The 20448-nt window shown below is 43.8% G+C and overlaps 1 protein-coding gene across 1 annotated transcript in view; it reads left to right on the top strand.

Moving 5' to 3' along the window:
• Positions 1-20448, top strand: part of NBAS (NBAS subunit of NRZ tethering complex) — a 302133-nt gene that overhangs the window by 238603 nt on the left and 43082 nt on the right. The window contains exons 45-47 of the mRNA XM_019656632.1: positions 12173-12391; positions 15165-15367; positions 17405-17494. Coding sequence (XP_019512177.1) covers positions 12173-12391; positions 15165-15367; positions 17405-17494 — 512 coding nt within the window. The remainder of the gene's footprint in view (positions 1-12172; positions 12392-15164; positions 15368-17404; positions 17495-20448) is intronic.

The following is a 20448-nucleotide window of genomic DNA, read 5'->3' on the forward strand; positions in this document are numbered from 1 at the left end:
TCTAGTAGCAGTTTGGTTTGGTTTTTAATGATCCTAAGTAGTTTTAAGTGTTGGGATGAGATCTGGATTTTCACGTTCACACTTGGTTTTGGTATAAATTCAGCGGCGTTACCTAAAATGACCTTAACACTAACAGTTTGTGTTGTGCAGCCTATGTATGCACAGGGTCCGCAGAGATTTGTAAGTGGAAAATGTGACTGGATGCTTTCAGATATTGGTAAAACCCGTGTACGCACAATGAGTGGCTGCAGTAACGCTCCATCTCATTTCTAACGCTCTATGTCCCTCTCTGTTAAGATAAAGGCAACTTTCAAGCTACTGGACAATGTGGGAAGGTATGAGCTCATGTCACTGCTGAGAGTGAGTAGTAAACAATAGGGCCATTTAAGCTTTGCTGAAGACTAGGAATGTTTCTGTGGTTATGTTACAAGCAAAAGATAAAGCGCTCTTTGTGTTCTGTGTTGTTCATTTTTATTGTATTAGCAACTGATGGGTAAAGCAAAAGAGTGAAATTACAATGGTGATATTTTTTCATTATCTAATTGAATGTGTCAAAACTTGCATTCTTGTTTTTGTGTTTGAATATCTAATGAACTATATTAAAGCACATTTTTAGAAAACTTTATTTTCATTTTCAGTTACATAATATTTAAGATACTATTTCATAATATTCTATATTTACAATTTTAAAACAGTGCTTAAAATGCTATACTAAGGACTAAGAATAAAAAATAAATAAGATATGGGTCCTGCTGTAGTGGACCTCATGGTCTCGCAGGCAAAGTAAACATAGAAATAAAGCATATGTAGGCCGGCCGAGTGGCTCAGTTGGTTAAGAGCTCCCTCAAGAGTGTGAGCTCTGAGCAACAGCAGTTCAATTCCCGGCCTGAACTGAGCTGCTGCTGAGCTGCCAACAGGTGGCAGGATGGCTCAGCTTAAAAAAAAAAAAAAAAAGAAAAAGAAAAAGAAATAAAGCATATGTGCGACACCCAGGGATCAACTGTTACGCTGTTGGTAAAACATAAAGTGATTTCTTTCTTTCTTTTTTTCTTTCTTTCTTTCTTCCTTTCTTTCTTTCTTTCTTTCTTCCTTTCTTTCTTTCTTTCTTTCTTTCTTTCTTTCTTTCTTTCTTTCTTCTTTCTTTTCTTTCTTTCTTTCTTTCTTTTTTCTGTTTGTACTTTTATTAGCATTTATTTGATGTTGAATTTGCTCCCAGGCCATCAGTTTTGGTTTCTTCAGTTTCTTCTGGGAGATCCTTTTCTTTTGTGCAGCCTTCTCTTCTGGTTTGGAACCATCTGCCCTTTCTCAGTGAGGACCATCTCAGTGTGGCAGGGGGAGCTCATGGATGGGTTCATCCTCCCATGAGCTCTATAAGTTCTGCGAAGCGTCTCAGGCACCTGGATGTGCTCAGTGACCAGAAAGCCTACATCTACAGCATTACTCTCTGCATTTTTAAGCATTTTGATGTGCAGCAAAAATTCTACTCTCTTTTTGGGCCACTGACCCTGCATTCAGCCCTGCTGTTTGGCCTGGACACACCTCCCAACTCCACCATTGTAACGACGGAAAGGCACACACTGCTTCTGTAACGTGATGTCCTTTAGATACTTGGTGGCTTTTTGAATATGTATATTCTTGATGGCCTGGGCAGTTTCACGAGTGCTCTTAAAATGACCATGTAGATTTGAACCTCTTGATTCACATGATTTTGTGGGGCTCTCTGGGTCAAATGAGGAGCGAACCATTTTCAGAGGTCATCTCAGGTCACTTACGGGAAAAACATGATTTCTTTTTGAATGAAGCCAGTTAAATCTGCCTTAGATAACCTGACACCTTGTTTGTAGCTCCAGTGTTTGCTGGTCCCTGCAAGTAATGCTGTCATCACTGCACAGATTTTCAGCTGTTTTACAAGCTCTGAGTTATCACCCACTAGTGGGTCCTGTAATTACAATGTTGTGATTGGCATTGAAAACAAACAGAAAAGAACACTAGACTGTAGATTAAAATAGAAAAATCTGAATGTATCTTACCGCAGTAAGGGTTGTATTGTTTCATGAAACTTTTGTCTGCTTTTAGTACCTGCATGTATGTATGTACGTATATTGTGATATTATTGAATTTTCCTATACAGTCTATTTCTTTCTATGGGTCTCGGACAGAGAAGTCTGGAAGCTGCTGGTCACCTGGCAGGTTCCATGGCTGCATACATCAAGGGAAGTACCTGCTCCAGCAGCTAGCTCAGGGCAGCACATTGGTGTCTTTTGGGTCTTTTACGTATGTCATTTAAATCCAAACTGCCACCGCCTTTCAGCTCCCCACCCCCATCTGTCTAGGCTCTTGCGGTGACCTCCTCACTGTCCCTCAGTCGTTAGTCCTAGGAGCCACCTATGGCCATACCCCCCATTTCACCACTGGCCAGCTGTTTCAGTCACTTGGAAGTTTAAAGTACCGAGAGCTTCCAATAGTGCATCACACACTTCCTTGGCCGTTAGAATTAACCAAGAGAAGCTTGTGCAAAATACAGGGTTCTTCCCTCCAATGCCTGTGCCTGCCCTAATCCCACAGATTGAGTCAGGAAATCTAACGGCTCAGGAATTTGCATGTGTGAAGTGCGCTCAGTCGATTTCAATACATGTGGTCTTAAAAAAATCACACTTCAGGGAGCTGTGCTCCCGGAACCTTTTTACTCACGTGCCTAAGAGAATTTAAAGGAACCTGGTTATCCTCTCACACACTCCATGCCTTAGTCTGTTTGGGCTGCTAGGACAGAACACCACAGATGGAGTAGTTTATAGACAAGACATTTATAAATGACAGAAATGTATTGCTCATGGTTCTGGAGGCTGAAAGTCCAAGATGAAGGAGCCGGCATTGTCAAGTTCTGGAGAGAGCCCATTTCATGGCTCACAGTTCATGCCTTCTGGCTGTGTCCTCACATGGCAGAAAGGGCCAGGGAGCTCTCTGAGCCTCTTTTTTTTTTTTTAATTTTATTGGGGAACAACCAATTGGTTACACATTGCTTTCATGCTACAGTGGCACAGTCAACTCCTAAGGAGGGCACAGCTCACAGTGGCCCATGCGGGGATCGAACCGACAACCTTGGTGTTATCAGCATGATGCTCTAACCAGCTGAGCTAACCTGTCACCACTCTCTGAGCCTCTTTTATAAGACACCTCATTAGAGAGGGCTCCACACTCGGGATTTAAGCACCTCCCAAAGGGCCCACCTACTAATGCTGTCACCTTTGGGGGTTAGTATTTCAACATGAATTCAGGGATGGGGGATACAAACATTCAGACCATCGCACTTGATATCTAAAAAATTTTATCATAATTTTAAGTGGTTTCAAAGGATGACGTCATTTCCAACATTTTAAATTGAAAGCTGTTATGTAGCTCTGTTTGTATTCAGGACAATATTAGCATAGCTATTTGATATCTACCACTGTCCCTTAGCACAAGCACATCTTCAGCAGTTAGAAAGGCTACATCTTTTCTTTTTCTCAAACCATTCCTACTTTGTTTCTTCTGTCAAGAGACATAAAGCCAGACTCTGGTTAAAGGTGGTAAAGACATATTTTATTCAGTGGTAACTACCGCAGTAGGGAAGAGAGTCCGTGTAAACAAAGTGAGTCTGACTTTGCCAAAACAAAGACAGGCGACTTTTTAAAAGCTGGGGTGTGCTACAGAAAGGCCCTGAAGGACAGCAAAGGGGGACGGGGTGCTGGCTCCTGTGACTGGGCCATCTGGGTTTGATCTGGAAGACAGACAAACTTCTTATATCTTTATGATAGAAGATGTGCAAATTGTAGCAAGGCACTTGCATTTTAAAAGATGGCTCCAGGGTCCTTGAGGAGACAGTTGTGGGTGGCAGAAGCTTTCCATCTCCAAGAGACAAGCCGGGATGTAGAACTGCAAGCTTTCTAAGGTGACTGCTCTATTAGGGGCACAGGGGCCTGTGGGCCCATCACCAGGTTTTGGCTGGAACAAACTAACGTCTACCGGCAGCACTGAGCTTCTCAAGCCTTCTAAGAGGCCCTGTGGTCACTGCTCAAAGTCATCCTAGAATTTGGTCGTTTCTTGATGAAGGAGTTTGGGCAGGGTCGTTTTGTGCAAAGTTTTCGCAGTTTATTTTCATTTAATTTTATCATAATGCCATATTTTTATGCTTTAAAGTCTTGTTTCTCTGCATCAAAATAATTACATAAATAGAAATTAACATTTAAAGTTTTTCTTGTGACCATAGGGCTCTAAGATTTAAAAAAAAAAGATTACCCTGTATTGAGTTACTGTTGCAATTATTGCAGTATACATTAGATTAGATCAACATAGAAACATTACAATTTTTTTTAAGGTTTTTTTATTGGGGAATTGGTGAAGGGGAACAGCATTGGGGAGTCAGGGAAGGGAAACAGACAAATGGGGGAGGGGAACAGTGCTGGGGAATCGGGGGAAGGAGAACAGACAAGTTGCTGTCTTTTTGTTCTTCAGTCTAATTGTGGAGGACGTCACTTCACTGGCCCATGTTGGTATTATCATTGTGTTCGTCCCGGGTGAGGCAGTCGCTCGCCGGCCATTGGATGGCCACTCATGGCGGCTCATGGCAGCTCACGCCGGCTGCCGGCCACTCACGATAGCTCACGACAGCCCACTGCAGCAGAGGCTGCAGCCTACGCCGTTGCCAGCATCTCACAGCAGCCCAGCTCCCGGTTGAGCTGTTGTTCACCATCTTAGCTGTAGAGGGCGCAGCGTCACTGGCCCTTATGTGGGATCCAAACCGGGGCCTTGCTGCTCAGAGCTGGCATCCCAAGCCAACTTTTAACAAACGCGCCACTCGGCCGGCCCAGAAACATTAAATTTTTGATAAATATTTATAAAAATAAAATTGTGTTTAAAATGTACATCTTAATGAGGTGGGTAGGGCTTTAAACACTGTTCTTAAAATATGTGCCCTTGGATGACTATCACTTATTGCTAGATTGAGAGTGCATTCAACATCAGTTCTTTCCATTTTACATTTTTACAGATATGAATATTTAAAAACCTTGTTCACATAAGTGGGTGGGGAAGGTATTTGTCATAGCAGTGCCACTCAGTTCTTTGAATGCTCTCCAGGTTATCAGCGCCAAATAGTGATCTATTGTTAAAAATTATTTTTAATGATTTATCAGCTGACAACTCAATTTGATTCTTCATAAATTTTATTGAAAGTAAAGAGTTGGAAACCTTGTGACATGCGTAAAGAAATTTGTTACCCAGACGTTGGAGTCCTGTCACACACCAGTATTTTAAATATCCCTTTGTGTGGTACTCCGGAGCTTTGTAGAATCCAGGACGACCTAGCCAAGTCTGGCGCAGGAAGTATCCAGGCCTTTCTCGTGTGAGTGGAGGCAGGCCCGTTGCCAAAGGTTTGTTGAGATTGGACACCTGACTTCTGGCATGTTCTCAAGAGATCAGTTTATGAAAGAGCATTTATAGAAAGTGAAAATTTAGAAACCAACTCCCTTGAAATTGTCTACACTTGTGCGCCCTTTGAGACGACTGTGTGTGCGGGTGGCGTGCTTACCCCTCCCAGTGTGAAGGCCTCTGGCCTAAAGGAGAGTGTGTTGGCTTCCCAGCATGCCCCGTGGGGACCCAGCCCTCCGGTACCCCTCGTCCCCTGCAGGACAGCCCCTGCCTGAACACACCCAGACCTTCCCTTTACACGGACCCTTTCCCTTACCCCAGAACAGCGACTTTCCAGGTTTGGCGTGGGAGCCAGAGCGGAGGAGAAGGGGTGTCTAATGTTTTTGGCAGTGAGATTGAGGAGGGGCTATGGGGGATCAGACTCCTGGGACATTTGATCTCTTTGAAAAACAATTCTTTCCCGATTTCCCCAAATATACTATCAGCTGCCGCTTTGTCCCACTCCTCCACTCCCCTGAGTAGTGAGCTACTGTCCTTGGTGTGGGAATGCTCCGTCCCTGGGTGTTTGGAGCACAGTAGAAGGTGGAGAGTCTCAGCCACAGAACGTTCTCTGTTGTAAAAGCCTTTCAGTCGCCCTGCTGTTCTCTCCGCCTGAAACCCTCCCCGCCCACTTCTTCCCACAGGAGCCTCTCATTCTTCAAGCCTGTGTTCCCGCGTTCCCGCCTTTGTAAACACTTGTCTTTCTAAGACACTTTTTTCCTGGGTGCACCCACATACCTAATTTATGCTTCTTTTGCATTTTACGAGTCTTTATTTCTGTGTTTGGCTTTCCCACCAGCATGTATATTCTTCAAAGGTATGTACTGTGTCTTCATTTACATTTGCACCCCTGCGCCAGCACTGGGCCAAGCATATGGTAAGGGTTCAAGCGTTAGTGCTCAAAGGAGAAGAAATGCAAGAAAAGTCGGGTGATGTTTTACATGGAGACCAAAACCAGTGGATATCTATCTATCTATCATCTATCTATCTATCTATCTATCTATCTATCTATCTATCTATCTATCCTTTATTAGTCAAATAATGTTTTTTCAATCCCTCAAATTAACTGATGTTACAAAACATGTGAATACAATAATTATGCTCTTGATTTTCCCGTTGTTTTATTTAGCTGCTGTTAGCAATGTAAACAGTATGCAAACCTTGATTTTTCCACCTGACGGTAGGTAGCAAGCGGGTTTTAAGTCACCCGCTGTTTCCTAAATATCAGCCTTATTGTCTAAGTCATGCTATGCTCATTTTAAAAAGAAAAAAAAAAGTATCTGCTCAGCAAGATTTATCAGCCTTAAAGTGCTGCACATAATGAAAGTTGTGCGGTGACTTTTAAATGAAGCCAATACCTGAAAATGGCAGTGCTAATTGTGTCACTCTTCTGCTTAAGATCCTTTCTTTCATCCCTTCCCAGGCGTGAAGATAGATGACAAAGACCTGTCCCACGGGCCTGGCATGCGGGCCTCCGCGCGGTCACCGCTGCTCCGTCTTCCTCGCTCTCTGACAAGCCTTGCCTGGTGCTCTGCCTCCAGACAAGCTGCCTCTCCCCCAGGCTCCCCTCCTGCTCCTGTGACCTTGTGACCTCTTGACGTCTCCTTTTCCTGTCTTAGCGCCCGCTCACTCCCGAGTGCTCCGAGAAGTAGCCCCTTAGCCGCCTTCAGCAGCCCCCCCAGCCCCTCACTTCCCGTCGGGACAAGGGCTCCATCTAAGCCTCTCTGTAGCATCTCTTCTTTACCCAGTTGCGGTTTTGTAACGATCGTGCTTCTGTGCAAAGTCCTTTTTCTCTCTGGATTTCCAACCGAGCTTTGACATACCCAGGGGCAGGGTCTCATCTAACTTTGTCCGTGTAGCCAGCACCCAGCCTAAGGCACATGTGCTGCTACACTCAGTGGATGTCTCCCGAACGAATACACTGACAGTCACTACTCGTGTAATGTCCTGTGTCCCTTCCTGCGAGACTTTGATGACGACGGACGGACTGGCATTGTCCTGATGGTATGCATCTGGGCCCAGTTTATTTTTGTTTCAAGTCCTTCAAAATGTCCGTTTGCAAGTTTAGTCTCATCAGGCCCTCTTATAGGAGCAGGGTATTGCAGAGGCACTGGCTTGGCGCATTCTGGACCACGGGTTTCTGGGGACATGTTGATTTCATGGCACTTCTAAGGGTTTTTTTTCCCCCTGATGTTGATTTGAGCCGTTCAGTAACTTCGCAGCTGTTTCCTCTCTGTCTGCAATGTGCTAGGCATTGTATTGGGTGCTGGGGATGCAGAGATTTCAAACGCACAGTCTCTACCCTGAAGGATCCCATTGCTTGGTCAGAGGTACAGGCAGCCAGACCATTGTAACCACGTGTGCGTTTGGTGTTACGGGAGAGCACACTGTGCTCCAGGGACCTGTAGGAGTGGTGTCTGACCCGGGGAGGTGACGCCAGGGACGGCTTCACGGGACCAAGCGCTGGACGCACCAGAGGGACAGGCAACGAGAGGCCAGAGGAAGGACGGCATTTTCTCCTCAGACACCTGTGGCTCCACATTTTTCTTTGGAATAAGGCTCTCCTACAGTGCGTTTGTGAACAGGAGCCGAGCACGAGTGTCCTCGGTATACTGTTGCTTCGCGTGCCGTCTGCGTTCCCGCAGCTCAGATTCCACAGCCAGCTTGGCACTCGGGCCACATACAGTTTATTCTCAGTTCATCTTTGCAGCTGTAGCTTTTTACTATTACAGGTCAGGGGCTCAGTAAACTATGGCCTAAGGTCAAATTCAGCCCACTGCCCTTAGCTTGGATGGGTTTTACATCTTTTTAAAGGACTATGCAAGCTAACCATCCAGCCAGCCAGCCAATCAGAAGCACATGCCACAGAGGGCACGTGTGGCCTGCGAAGCCTGGTGTGTTTCCGTCTGGCGCTTTACAGCCCCGCCCGACCTGCACTGGCGCGCTCACTGGTGGTCGTCATGCACCATAGCGTTCCCTCTTCTGCAGCTCTGCTTTTGCTCTTCTGCCTTTTTAAAATGTCTTTCATCCACTATACATTCAACAAATTGAGCGTTTATTATGTTTGCACCACCATTCTGGGTTCCAGGAATATAACAGTGACAGCCAGTAAAGCAAGTAAAAACACAGCATATCGGTTCTGAAGAAGTAGCAGTGCAGGGTCAGGAGAAGGGGCGTGAGCAAAGCACAGGCGTGAGCTGCGAGTGCACCTGGCGGGGAGCACGTCACAGAGGGACCGCCAGGAGGCCGGGGTGCTTGGAGGGGAGCGTAGAGCAGGGCGCATGTAGGACCACACAGGTGGCTGAGGTGATGAGCAGATCCTGTAGGGCCTGCCAGGGCATAGGAGACTGGGTTTCATTCTGAGAGCGTTGGGAAGCCATTAAATAGAGTTGAGCAGAGTGACAGGACTAGATTTGTGTTTGTCAAGTATCCCTCTACTACTAGGTAACGCTGGAGTACCCGATGACCCAGAATCACAGTGGTTTAACACAACGAAGGTTCACATTCCCTCATACTCCTGTTCCAATAAGAGATGGCATCGGGCTCTGTACCACGCAGTCCCTGGGGGTCCAGGCCAGTGGACGTTCCACCATTTTGTATTGGTGCCATCTTGGACCTGCGCCCTCCTATGCCTGGGAAAGAAGGGAGCCTGGCTAATGATACGTGTGGCGTTGGCTTCGAAGTGACATACCTCCTTTCCTCAGATTTCACAGGCTGGGGCACGGCTCATCCAGATGCCAGGGGATGGGCAAATGCGGGGCAGTCCTTGGAACGCTTGTGTTTGGTGATTCCCACACTCTGCCACATTCGGGGACAATTAGGATCATTATAGTACGTGAGAGGTGACGGACGGTGGCTTGGAATTGAATGGTGTCAGTAAAGGTGGTGGGAATTAAGTGGAGCCTAGATATGTCTTAAAGGTAGACACAGTAAGATTTGCAGACATCGTGGGTGATGCATTAATTTTCTTCCCCTTCCCACCATCTTATCTCTTATACCAAATGTGATTTATCTGAGCTCAGTTCGTGTTTTTATCTCGTTTTTCCACAGGGCCTGGAAAGTAGATGCTCAATACCTATTGATTGAGTGGTAGAACAATTTAGCCCTTAGTTTTTTTACAAAATCCACATTTTTAGAATAGCAGTTGCAAATTGCTGTCAGAGAAGAGTTTTACAAAATCTTTGAATGATTATTATAATAATGATGTGTATGAATGACGTGCTAATTGTGCAGGCTTCAAAAAAGAAGGTTAAGAATAAAAGCACTTTGTGGTTACTAGGATTAGTGAAGAAATTGCTATTTTTCACTCTGGTACATTTTGTCAATCTTTTTTTTTTCTTTTGCCTTTTCCCTCCATCACAGATTTTAAAGAAAGTAAGTCTACTAGCTGTAAATTCAGTGTTCAACGTATATCCCTTACACTCACCCTATAGTCTTTTCAGCAATAAACCTGTATTTACAAAGTAAAGAGGTGAAAAGCTTAAATGCTGAGGCAGATAAAAGCCCATCCATCTTTTATCAGAATACCGTTCTGCATCTTAGAGGTCCCCGCGCTTTCAGGAAAATTAACTTAGGGTTCCATTTGTTTTACACTCTATATTCTTTTAAGTGTCAGGTTATTTAGTTATTTTAAAAGACAATAAAAATAAGGAAATAAAATCTTTTCTGATGACACCTGTGATGAGGTAAAAAAATTGAACTCTGAAAAACACTCACCACTCCGGGCCACCAACCAGTTCTCCAGCAGCAGGGACTTCACTGAGGCCCAGACTCGGCCACGCTGGGCCGTCAGAGGATGCATGTGTGAGGCATGGGTGGTGCCCTGGGATGTGGGAGCAGCGGGCTTGCCCATGGGCTGTCGAGGCTGAAGAAACTATTCAGTCCGGGATGTCTTGATACTGAAACATGACTAGGAGTTGGCCTTGTGAAGAAGAAAGAGACGAGCATTTTGTTGAGACAGTGGGATGCCTAATGACACCAGCAAATGGTGAAAAGTCTGTGTGCTTGGAGCTCTGGGTGTGGCTTACAATAAATATACCCTGAGGCCTGGAGGGTTAGCGTGGGGCCCGCTTTGACTACCCTGCTAAGGAACTCGGGGAGCTTAAAAAAGGCTTTCCCAAACGGGAGTTGAATTACAGGACAAATTTATTCTGAAGATAAAAACCTAACAGGTAGAGGATGGCCTGTGTGTCACATATGGTCAAACTAAACTCCAGCTTCCATGTATTGAACATTTACTGTAAGACATTTTGCTGATTGTTTTATGTATTATCTCATTTAATGTCTTAAAAATGACATTATATAGTAGGTGACATTTTCCAAATTTTACAGATGCAAAAACTAAGCATGTCGCCAAGTTAGCCTAGTCACCCAGGTAGTAAAAATTATTGCTTTTACCAGTATCTCTGTGGGATTAAGAAAATGTCAGCCATTTCTATTATAAAACATTAGTTTTATGTAGAATGACATCAAGGGAACTGCTGGGAAATGGAGGGTTGGGGGACGTCCCCCCACCCCACCCACTGTGGTCACTGGTGCCATGTTTATCAGGACGCCTGTGCCCACTTTTCAGAATAATCAGAGGCATACAGTGACCCATTTTAAGAAAATTTTAAGAAATTTAATAGGAAACATAAAATTTTGTCTTAGGACTCTTTATCTGTTGTTTTTTTTTAAATCAACAAAAAGTCCTCTTCAGGCTGTGGTAAAATTGTGCTTCAGTAGTTGACAAGAAGCTAAAATCCAGGATCATAAGCAGCACAAATCAAAGGGGATTAAAAAGGCTCAGAGGTGTATGGTGCCTCCATTAAAATGAGTTAAATTTAGGCTTAATTGTGTATTCTTGAGACTAAGTGAGCTTAATATTTTTAATAGTATTACAAAAATATAACACCTGCATAGCTAACAGAGTGACTGTCACATATCAGAATTCAATAAGTACTTGGTGAGTAAATGAGTGAACACGCTATTATAGAAAATTTGGAAAGTTGAGAACAAAATTGCTCATAATCCCAACACTTTAAATAGTCACTAATGTTTTTGTGTTTGTACGTGTGTGTGTGTGTGTGTGCATTTTTGTCTGCAGCCATATGCACAGGTATAGTTCTGATTGTAATGTAAGTGTGATAGGGACAGTTTTATGATTTCTGATTCCTAAAATTGAGCATTTTATAGTAAACACTTTGCAAATGGCTGTACTTATTTATAATGCCAGTTTAAATGACTGCATAATATTTTAGCTAGTAATTTATCGTAAGCTACTTATCATTTCTCTTAATATCAGGCAATTAGATTGCTTTTGAAGTTTTCTATTCTTTTTCCGGTTAAAATCTTCACGCCTAGACTATGTCATCCTTTTGAATTCTTTCCTTATAATAAATGATCAGAACTGGGAATTTTGTTTGTGGAAGTGATTCCTCATGTTGGCACTGTAACCAGTAATCTATCTGAATACTAGTTTTATCATAATGCTGCCTGCTGCTGGGGATTAGCAGTTTTAAAAGTCGCTGTTCACTAATTTAATAGTGCAACAGGTGCCTCACTGTTTTTGTTTTCTTCACAGAAGAAAAACTAATACAACAGAAGTCCTACTAATTGGTTAAGGTTGTATGTGTTAAAACACCTCTTTTGTTGCCTCTGTCTCGCTGCTGCCTTACTAAATAGGCCCTATCTAATGATGCAGGGCTGGTTTGTCTCACTGTTCAATACCTTGTTGTTGTTGTTAAAGCTATCTGTGGAAGAACGTAAAGAGATGACTAGGAAGGCTATGAAGACAGTCAAACAGTTTATTGAGAAGCCAAAGAAAAGAAATTCAGAAGAGGACGTTCCACAAGCTAGTGATTCTAAGGTGACCTACGCAGATGCCTTGAGTCACCTGGAGAAGTCGCTTGCTCACCTGGAAACCCTCAACCACAGCTTCATCGTTTCTCTGAAGAACAGTGAGCAGGTAATGAAGCGAAAACATCTGTGCTAGATTCAGCCACTCAGATAGTATCAGCGTATTCTTTCATTTATCCTTTAAAGCTACGTTAGCGGTTTTACCAGGGTTTTCCGTGGTGCAGATATCCTTGGAAAGGGTCCTCAAGCCTTTGTCCTTCAACTTCTTCATTATTGCTTGGCTGTCAGCGGGGCTTTCATTTATCTAAAAAGGGTTTTAGGCCACGGCGCACAGTCGCTAGCCTGGAAGGAGGAGGTGAGGAGGTGGGAGGTGTGGGCGGGAGCGCTTGTGCAAGCCGAGACGGCGGCGACAGTGGTCTGCCAACTCCACGTCTAGCCGGTCCGTGTGAGGCTCCCTAACTGAGGAATAATAGATATTTGTCCTCTAATTTTTAGAAAAAAATCAAATAACCACCCATGCCTGTGTCAGTAGTTTTTTTAAATTGTGTGTACTCATCCTGTTTTTATGTTGTGTGTTTCCAATATAACTTTATTATTGGTATGAAATTTTTTGCTTGCAGGACCGTTCCTAGTGGGTTTCTACCCTCATGGTGTCTCAGAAGCCACTCTCATGAGACTTGGGAGCCCCTGCCCACGACGAGGTCCTCGAAGGACCAGTCTTTTAGGACTGCGAGGAGACTCTGTGCTCCTTAGAGCTTTCGTTCTGTTTTGTCACATGAGACAGGGTCGTGGGAGTTTTAGGTCGTCTTTCCCATATGGAGAAGCTGAAAAATCAATAAATTGTTTTCATATAGGTGAAAACAATGTTTAGCTATATAAATAATATTCCATTTACCCCTTTAATGCTACGGTCAGTGAACTTGTGAGTGGCCACTAACTTTAGACTTCACATGTTTATTGACCAGTATTCTTAGCTTGTAAAACATATTCCTGACTAGAAAGACCAGTCAGTGGAGAGGAGTTCAGATAATGAACAAATGGAAGATGTCAGAATTTGTCTGAGACAATAAATGCAAACCCCTCATGGAAGAGATAATGGGAAGAATTCAGAAGTCTGATAGCACTTTTTATTTCATGTTGTATTTTTCAGTGTCTTTTAGCCTCTCTAATGGATAACATTAAATGGCATGAGCAGTAGAGAAGCTGTGGCAGGGAACAAATCGTCTGTACCAACCTTGATTTTATCCTGCTGGCATTTACAATGCTATAATCCATAATTACAACAAATGGGCTAAACTTTGACTCTTCAAGTAAAAGTGATTTATACTTATTAGTATGAAATTTTTTCATTTAATAAAAAAATTTAAAATTTAAAATATTTTTAATTGAATATGCTATATTCACATCTGGAGAGTTGTCGTTAGTCTCCTTGGAACAAGTATTGTCTTTCAATGGCTAGAACAGTGCACTGGGGCCAAGAAGGTTATTAGCAAAAAGAGCATTTGTTCATTTAAAGGCACCAAGTGGCTACTTGCAAATGCTGTTCAGTCAGACCCTGGCTGGTCCGTAATAGACTCTTCTGATTCTTAAATTGGACATTATTTGATTTTATTACGCCACCTTTCATAGCAAATGCTGGAAATAAACGCTGAATGTCATACACGTGTCCCTTTTAAGTTTAGGCCTTGATTTTAACCTCTCATTATATACCAGTGAAAGAATATGTTAGAACTCCAGGTTAGCAGCGTCTACCTTCATCCACTGGACACTCGGTTTCCTCTTGTCTCAGGGAGGGTATTAGCCATTACCCTGCCTAACTCACAGGCATTTTTATTTTTAATAGAAAGTTTCACCATGGGGAAAATATAAAACAAAACCACATGCGCCCAGCTCCCGGCTTCAACAGTGATCAGAATGTGACCCGTCTCACTTCATGCATTCTCCTACCTGCCGCCATGCTCCTGTGGGTTATTTCATAGAAAAGCCCAGTCAGCATTTCACCTTTTCCATACATACCTCCGTATCTACTTCTAAAAGACACCTTTAAACATAACCACTACAACATTATCACAATAAAAAATCGCTAACAGTAATTCTTTAGCATCATCTAATATCACGTGGTTGCTTTGAAAGATGCATTTAATGTCACGTGGCTGTTTCGGAAGACGAAACAGTGTGTTCAGGAGTACGTCTGAGACTGAATAGCCTGGACAGTGTAATTAGCACGAACTGACCATATGGGTGTGCTGAAAGTGAGTTTGTGTCCTGTCTCTTAAACGGTGGTTTTTACAGGTATTATCATGGAGGGACAGGCAGTGTGACCTGGGGACTGGGGAGAGCCGACTTCCAGATTGTAATCCTGCTCCCTCAGTGCCTAGCCGTGTGGCTTCAGGCACACTCACATCTTTGGCCTTCAGTTTCCTTGTTGATAAAATGGAGTGATGATAGCTCCTTGCGGGGTTATTATAAGCATTGAATTAGATAACATATGCTCCACCCCTGGGTTCATGAAGAGGCTCGGTACATTACAGCCGTTAGGTGGTTGGAGCACAGTCACAATAACAGGGAAATTGGCACTTGTGAGCGCTACCTGGTGCCTAACGTTGTGCTATGTTTCCTCGCGTGATGTTCACAGCACCCTCTACTCACAGGACCCTGCTATTGTCATCCTCGCGTTACAGATACTGAAATTTGAGGGCACAAAGGCCCACTAAGAAGTGGCCAAGCCAGGTTCTTGACAACTGCTGCACGTTTTTCGGGGGGTTGTGGTTGTGATGGATTTGTTCTGAGAAACCTGCAAAATGGTCCACTGTGAACATGCAGACATTTAATTTCTGTCGGATAGTTAGATGTTGAATACCACATTGTTTTTTTCTTTTTAGGAACTACTGCGGAAGTACAGTAATCTGTACGATCTGTCCCGCTCAGACAGAGGACGACTCCACGAGCAAGCTGTGGCCATGTGCTTAGATGGCCAGCCTCTGAGGGTGATCCAGCAGCTGCTGGAGGTGGCCGTCGGCCCCCTGGACGTCTCGCCCAAGGACATAGTACACAGTGCAGTAAAGAAAATCATCTCTGCGTTGAGGTAAGCTGTGACACGGCCGTTGAGGAAAACTGGAGGTGACATTTTGCCAATAATACAGTGCTTGTTTCATGGTTGTAACAAAGATAAAACACCATCATGCATGCATAAGCACTTTGTAACCTCGGAGGTACTTTATAAGAGTGAGAGATATTTTTAGTAGATTTCTCAAAGTCTTATGTCTTGAGAACAGAGAACCATGAAAATGTTTCATTATTGGCACTGTGTGTGATGTGTCAAGAAACTAGCTCATTTTCGGTTAGACACCCCTCCCCCCAAATTATTCTTGAAATAAGGGAAAGGCCAAAATGGGCGTGGGAAGCAGCTAAGTGTCAGACTGTCATGTGACCTCAGGGTGGCTTTTTTAGGTCTTGCCTTTTGTAATTTCCCTTCTTTGTAGCAGCGGGGAAAACGGTTCCCAGAGATTTTTTTGAACTGCATGAGGCAAGGTTAATCATATACTGAAGAGCTTAGACATCTGTTAAGCGTCTTAAGACATTATTTACCTGCAGTGAATGGCAAAAATAAGCCCCACAATTGAGGAATTCTAACTTTACGCTGATATGCTGGAGTCTTGATGGGAGCACATCCAAGAGGATTAGAAAAAAGGGGGAAGGTTAAGCTAAGAAAATAATGAGGCATCAAGTGCTTTCTGTGAATAATACAATTAGGCTAAAAAAGATTTAGTTGTGTTTAATTCATTCTGCTTTTAAGCATTCTTTGTAATTCTGTATTGCTCTTGAGGAACTTTTTGACTAAATGCATGTCAGTTTTCAGCAGCTGAAATCAAATGAGCCTTTATCAGTTTAATTTTCCCAGCTTCAGACGGTTTTCACCTTAATACTCTGAGGTATCTGATAATTTTATATAGAGAGAAATAAAATGTGACTTTTTTTAGAAATAATAAATGCCAAATTAATAAAACTTTGTTCTATTAGTATTATGTTTTGATGGTGGTGGTGATAAGGACCACTTTCCTCTTTCAAATGAGGAAAGATACTTGTTTGCCACATTTTGTATCTTTTGATGCATGGTTATCTTTTTATTGTTTCCTAAACCAAAGTTTAGATGAAACTCACAAAAATAAGCATTCTGAAACATTAGTGCTTTGAAGAACTTAGCTTATTTACAAAAAATTGCATTTTCATTAATAATTAAAATAAAACATGACGTGATATTTTTACATTTATAAAATTCTGACATAAAGTATACTGCTATCTTCTTCCTTTCACCCAGTTCTGCTACTAAAGATTTGGTTCTGATCTTGTAACTGTTATCGTAAGGACGCAGAAGACATTCAATAAATGTGAGCTAAGTCTTTTAGCACCGAGGAAAGGGACCATCAGGAGGTCAGCTGCCGCTTTTTCAAAAGAAAAGAAACTCCTATTGAAATTCCTAAATGCCCATAACATTTACCTTTGAGAACGTTAATAAAATTTCGTAGGCATAAAATAGCAAAGGCCTGAAAATATCTGAATCCAGTGGTTGATTTAAATCATAAAACTTAAATTATTTAGAAAGCTCCTTTAAAACTTTCCTTTCTTCTGTTGTATTTTCGAAATTCACTTGAGTTCCAGGCATTCACGTTTGTACAATGGGCATAATCATAGTACCTGATTATTAAATGGCAGAATATATATAAAGCAGCTAACAGTGCCTGGTATCTGTAAGTACCATGAAAATATGAGTATTTTGATCACAGGTCAAGTGGGGAATTTAGATAATTATTACATATTTAATGTTTAAAATACCTCATGTATTGAATGTTTTTCAAGTGACAAATGCAAATAGGTTTTATTATTCTCTTGATACAAAACCCTGCATATATTAGATGGTGAGCTCCTTGAGGTTAGAAAACGTTTTGTTTTCGTATCCTTAGCATACAGTCCAGGGCTCGGGTCGTTGGTAGCACACACTACGGACGGCTCTGAGCTGGCAGTGTCTGCTGCCGGCATCCATCGGGTTCATCGGAGTGTGGACACCAGCTGGGGTCTGGGGCTGGAGCTCTTCTCAATCTGTCTTCTCTCTATCCCTTCACAGTGGAGGCAGCGCTGACCTCGGCGGGCCAGGGGACCCACTCCAGGTCCTGGAAGGTGTGGTTGCAGCCATCCATGCCAGTGTGGACAAGGGGTAAGATGAGAACACGTTTGCCATCTCGTTTAATGCCTTTCGGCAGAGTCTCAGCGTTACTCGTACCATCCATACGTGCACAGCTTCCAGGACTCAGCAGCATTTCTAGACGTTTTCGAAGCTGGAGCTGAGCACTTGCTGAGTAGCTAAGGGCATTTTTGCAGGTGGAGACTCGGTTCCCACAGCCACGTGCTTCCCTGCAGCTCCAGGAGGACGCTGGCCTCTCCCCTGAGCCTCGTTGGCTGTGCGAGCCTGTCTTCTTACCCGCTTCCGCAGGCGCCAGGGCGAGGAGCTGTCCTGAGCTTCCTGGAGGAGGAGGGCTCACATCCCTGGGAGGTTGGCTGTGTTGGTTAAGCATGGAAATTCCTAGAGGGTACATATTATTTTTTAAAAAGCTTTATATATGTTAGACCTGTCTTGTCTGAGGATTAAGAGGATATAGGCTTTATAAGTCTAGAAAGGTGGTGTCTCTAATGCCATTTTAGAAAGAATTTTTCATTCAGGCGCAGTTGTAGTGGTGGGAATAATGGCACCAAAGAACTAACACCTAAGTGCGCCCAGAGTTTGCAAAGACCTGTCATGTGTCTGATGTGTGTCAACCCTGTAAGACCTTGCCCCGATTTTCTTTTTTTAATGGAAAATGTGATATAATGATAATGAAGAAGCCTTTGAGAAAACTTCCCATAGTTCCATTCAGTAATATAATTGTTTTTATTTGCATATTATCTTCTATGTAGTTATTGTTCAGGTACAGATACATTTTTATATAGTTTGGATCAAAATGTGTAAGCATTTCTTTATTTTATTTATTTGCCAATATAACTTTTTTCCATTTGTCTTTATAGATTTAATGATGATTCTCATTATTAAGATTTTATTGGGGAATTGGGGGAGGGAACAGCGTTGGGAAATCAGGGAAGGGGAACAGACAAGGTGCTGTCCTTTTGTTCTTCAGTCTAGTTGTGGAGGACGTCGCTTCACTGGCCCATGTTGATATTGTGGTCATTGCACTCTTCCTGGCTGAGGCAGATCAATCGCCGGCCATTGGACAGCCACTTACGGCAGCCCACGGCAACCCCACTGCAGCCTGTGCCGTCGCTGGCAGCTCACAGTAGCCCAGCTCCACGTCAAGCTGTTGTTCACCATATTAGCTGTAAAGGGCACAGCGTCACCAGCCCATGTGGGATCCGAACTGGCAGCCCTGCTGCCCAGAGTTCGCACTCCCAAGTGAGCCAGTCGGCCACTCTTAACCAACGAGCCACTCGGTCGGCCCAATGATTATTATTTTTGACAGCTGCATATGTTGTTGCCATTTTCAGACGAGGATAGAAGAGCTCAGAGAGCGAAATTGACTTTTCCCAGAGTCGTAGACCTGGACAATAGAGCCAGGAACCCAGGCTGGCTCCACGTTGTAAGTTTGAGCACTCGTGCCTTTATAGCGCATCTCCATGCAGTGCTGTGTGCCCCGGGTTAGAGTGAAAGAACAGAGGGTAAGCCATGCCGGGGACTCTGGGAAAGCATCGCGAGCAGGGCCCTCTCCTTACTCAGCCTTTCGTCTCTCGCAGTTTCTCTAAACCTCTTTGCTTGTGGGTCTTTAGGTAGTTCCTGAGCTACAGCAGTGGCTACTTTAGGCCTCTTATTGTAATGAGGAATTTATTAATTTTCTACTACATGTTTCCTGTGTGCCATGCTCTATGCTAAGTCATGAGGACTTAAATGTGGGGAAGAAATAACTTCCAGCCCCAAGGACTCCAGAGCCTTGCAGGGGAGACCGGCCTGCCCGTAGCCCCTAGTCAGTGGTCAGCGCTGTGCAGAAAACGGGGCGGAGGGAGTGGTCTGTTCTCCCTGGGAAGGTCCGGGCTGGAGGCACAGGGATGACATTGGGCCTGACCTCAGAAATAAGCGTCTGTTAGAAGGAGGAGGTGGGTGATGGTAAGCAGGCTGAGGAATCAGCAGCTAGCACAGCACGCAGAGGTGCTGCTCGAGGAAACACTCAGCCACCTCTGGAGGCGCCATCTAGCTGCTGCCGTTCCAGCCACAGCACATCTGTCCCGCCTCAGCTGGCAGCTCCCCAGTGAGCTGCTGTCAGCAGCACAGCTGCTCTCAGGTGAAGCCCACCTGGATCTTGGCCTCACGTGATGAAAGGGGTCTTCGCAGGCATTGCTTTCAGCCCCTTCCAGTGGGGTCTCTCGGTCTTGTCCCACTGGGAACACCTCAAAAAGATTAGGAGGCAGTGCTTTTTGTAGTGAATTTCCAGCCAGATATACAGAAGACTCCAGCTTGGGTCTCTTGAATACAGACTAGTGTTTTTAAGCTTCTGTTTCCAAAGGGGAGGATATTAGGGAACGGAGATACAGAACAGGATCTTTACTTTTTATTCCAGGGACACAATAAAGAAGGCTTCTTAATACGAAAAACTTCAGAGAAATTTATTTATTTATTTGTTTGTTTGTTTGTTTATTTGTTTTTGCTTAGAAAAGAGAAAGAGGAAGAAAGACAAAGTCACAGCTTTTATTCCTGGCAAGTGTTTGAATCACATTAAACCTGAGGCCCTAGACTGCAGTCCCCCCCCCCCACAAGTGTGTCTGAGAGCAGCAGGGGTACAGGCTCTTTTAAAGGAACCCTGTCAGGTCACTGCTTACTTGGCCTGACGCGACTGCCTAACCTCCAGGAGGCCACTCCAGGCCTCTGCACCCCTCACCCTCCCTCTTGGTTCCATAACAAGCCTCCTTCAGCCCCAGCCCTGTAACTTGAACATCCACTGTCCTCCATGGCATCTGTTTAGATAGTAAATCATCTCTTCGTACACATTGTCAGCTCTCTCTCCCCCTCTCTCTCTTTCTCTCTCTTTCCTTTACATGCTCTTAGGTTAGGCATACACCATCCAGAGAGAGAGAGAGAGGCCCACTAGAACAAATTAAAACCAGTCCCTCTTTGGTCCCCGTGCCCTGTGA

The sequence above is a fragment of the Hipposideros armiger genome, unplaced genomic scaffold, assembly GCF_001890085.2.
Source record: "Hipposideros armiger isolate ML-2016 unplaced genomic scaffold, ASM189008v1 scaffold_0, whole genome shotgun sequence".
NCBI lineage: Eukaryota > Metazoa > Chordata > Mammalia > Chiroptera > Hipposideridae > Hipposideros > Hipposideros armiger.